Source organism: Parasteatoda tepidariorum, chromosome 10, assembly GCF_043381705.1.
Source record: "Parasteatoda tepidariorum isolate YZ-2023 chromosome 10, CAS_Ptep_4.0, whole genome shotgun sequence".
Taxonomy (NCBI): Eukaryota; Metazoa; Arthropoda; class Arachnida; order Araneae; family Theridiidae; genus Parasteatoda; species Parasteatoda tepidariorum.
This window is the reverse complement of record NC_092213.1, coordinates 19,706,553-19,708,897: the sequence shown is the minus strand read 5'-3', so window position 1 is coordinate 19,708,897 and position 2,345 is coordinate 19,706,553. Positions and strand designations below refer to the sequence as shown.

General features: G+C 36.8%; 1 protein-coding gene across 1 annotated transcript in view; it reads right to left on the bottom strand.

The window, feature by feature from the left end:
* The window catches only part of LOC107443641 (cytochrome P450 4V2), a gene marked incomplete in the record, with an annotated part of 26,911 nt that overhangs the window by 11,321 nt on the left and 13,245 nt on the right, over positions 1–2,345 (bottom strand). The window contains 1 exon segment of the mRNA XM_071186345.1: positions 1,299–1,376. Coding sequence (XP_071042446.1) covers positions 1,299–1,376 — 78 coding nt within the window.

Here is a 2,345-nt window from a genome sequence, read left to right as displayed (position 1 = left end):
TCTTTTTATATATATATATATATATATTTATACCGAAGAGCCATTACATTATGACCAACCTCCATCTATAATAATGGGTTCGCCAAGGTTTTCATGGTTTCTCGCCCAGGAACAATGTTTTCATGGGGCACATTAGGACCCATAATCCTCATAGAACAATCCCTGGCGTCTGTAAGCTACTTGAACATAGTTGCAAACCAGGTTCACCCATTCATACAACAGTTTTTCCTGTGGGCGATGGTGTTTACCAACAGGATAATGCACCATGTCATTCGGGTCGAATCGTCGAGGAACATTACAGTGACTTTCAAGTCATGTCTTGGCCCTCAAATTCACCTGACCTTAATCTAATAGATAGATAGATAGATAAACGGACAAATGTTTTTTTTATTACTGTTTATTGAGTGAATGTTTTTGACCACAACGAAGAATGTATTTTTAATTAGATTAAAATTCCGTTTAACGGAATCAAGCAACTGATAAAATAATTTATATTTTGTCAGAATTTATTCAAATCGTAATCTATGAAAGATACAGCTCTAAACTTAAACCATATGAAAAGAAATTTGAAAAGTATAAGGGGATATGAAGATTGCTTGTAAATTGTGCTTATCACTTACACAGAATTATTAATTTGAGTATATGATATACACACACATTAGATTGAATAAAGAGCTTAAAAGTATAAAAAAGCGTCAAACAAACTATAATTCATTTACAAGTTGTTTTCCAAGTAAGCTGACAAGCAATTATTTTTCAGAGTTCTGATTCCACGATCACCTGGTATCCCTTATGCCCTTTTTATTTTTTTTTATTTTATAACCATAGTTGAACAGTCGACCCAATTTAAGGCTTACAGCTACCAGTGTTCAAATCTGTAGCCTTGTAATTTTGACCCAATCCAGAAGATAAGGGAATTCCTGGGTCAAGTATTAAGAGAAATTTGGTGGACTTTTTGATGGAACTAATCCGCATTTGTCTTACATGTAGAGGAAAATCACGAAAACCTCCCACTGTTAGCCTGACGGCAAGGGGACTCTAAACCATGATTCGTCTAGCACTGAGGATATTTCACGTTAGCACTGTGGTTGGTGCGAGCTGGGTGTGGAATTCGAATCGACCAGCCACCGCCTGGATTCGAACCCGTTTCACTACATTGGGAAGCGAGTGCTCTATCCCGTAACGGCTCTCCCGTATGCCCTAGAGATTATTTTGCTTTGTGTATTTCTATCACTTAAAATTTTTTAAGTTCTGAAATTAAAGTTTGGAAACAATGAAATATGTTATACGCTGCTTACTCATGAACTGCTTGCACGTATTCATTGCATCCTTCTTCTTGTGCGTTGATTGACACTCCCATAGCTGTTTCTGAAATGGAATGTATTAAAAATGTAAGAAGATACTACGTGCATTTAAAATTGAAAAAAAAAATTGTGAGGGAGTTTGAGCAAAAATAGTGATACGGTAATTTTTTTTTTCTCCCAAGGTAACAATTATACCAAAAACTGTTCCTAAGAATTATATCCAGATAGAAAGTTTTTAAGTTTCCATAATTTTTCTTCAATACACAGACACGTGCTATCGCTTATCTGGAAAAATCGTCAAAAACACTCATTGATCTGTACAATTGGATACCTGCAAGTGACGTCATGGTAGGTAAATCACAGCATTTGTGGATTTAGAAATAAATCGGGTTCGACACACCTGCGTGACGTCTGTTATAGGTATCCAGTTGAATCTGATTCAAATCACATGCCTTTTCATATTCACTTCGCATCAAGTTGCAAGTACCTAAGTAGTAAAATATGACTTTAAACCCTTTATTTATATACAGGGTGATTCTAAAAAGATGGGCAAAATTTTAGGAGGTGATATTACACACCCAAGCAAACAATTTTTATCAAAGAATGCCTGGTCGAAAACGAAACGCAAAGGTGCTGGCGCATTCGGAAGTTGTTTGATGCAAACGTGAAAGCTCCATTCCTGTTGCGAGTTACTGTGCTGCATTACTTGTCGCCAAGCTTTCAGCCGCTGCAGGGAAAGTTCGTGATATGCCTGGTGTGTTTCAGAATGTTCACCTATCTTTTCTTCGCCGTTGTACTGCGTGCATAGCCTCTGCCAGCCACTGTTTTGAACACTTATTGTAATCACATGCCATTAAATTTGCTTTTATAACTTCATCGTTCTTTGTGTGTTTTTGCCTCACATAGGAACATAAACTTTGACGCCCTCTAGCGGTTTTGCGTTTTGTTTTCGACCATGCACTCTTTGATAAAAATTGTTTGCTTGGGTGTGTACTATCACTTCCTAAAATTTTGCCCATCCTTTTAGAATCACCCTGTATA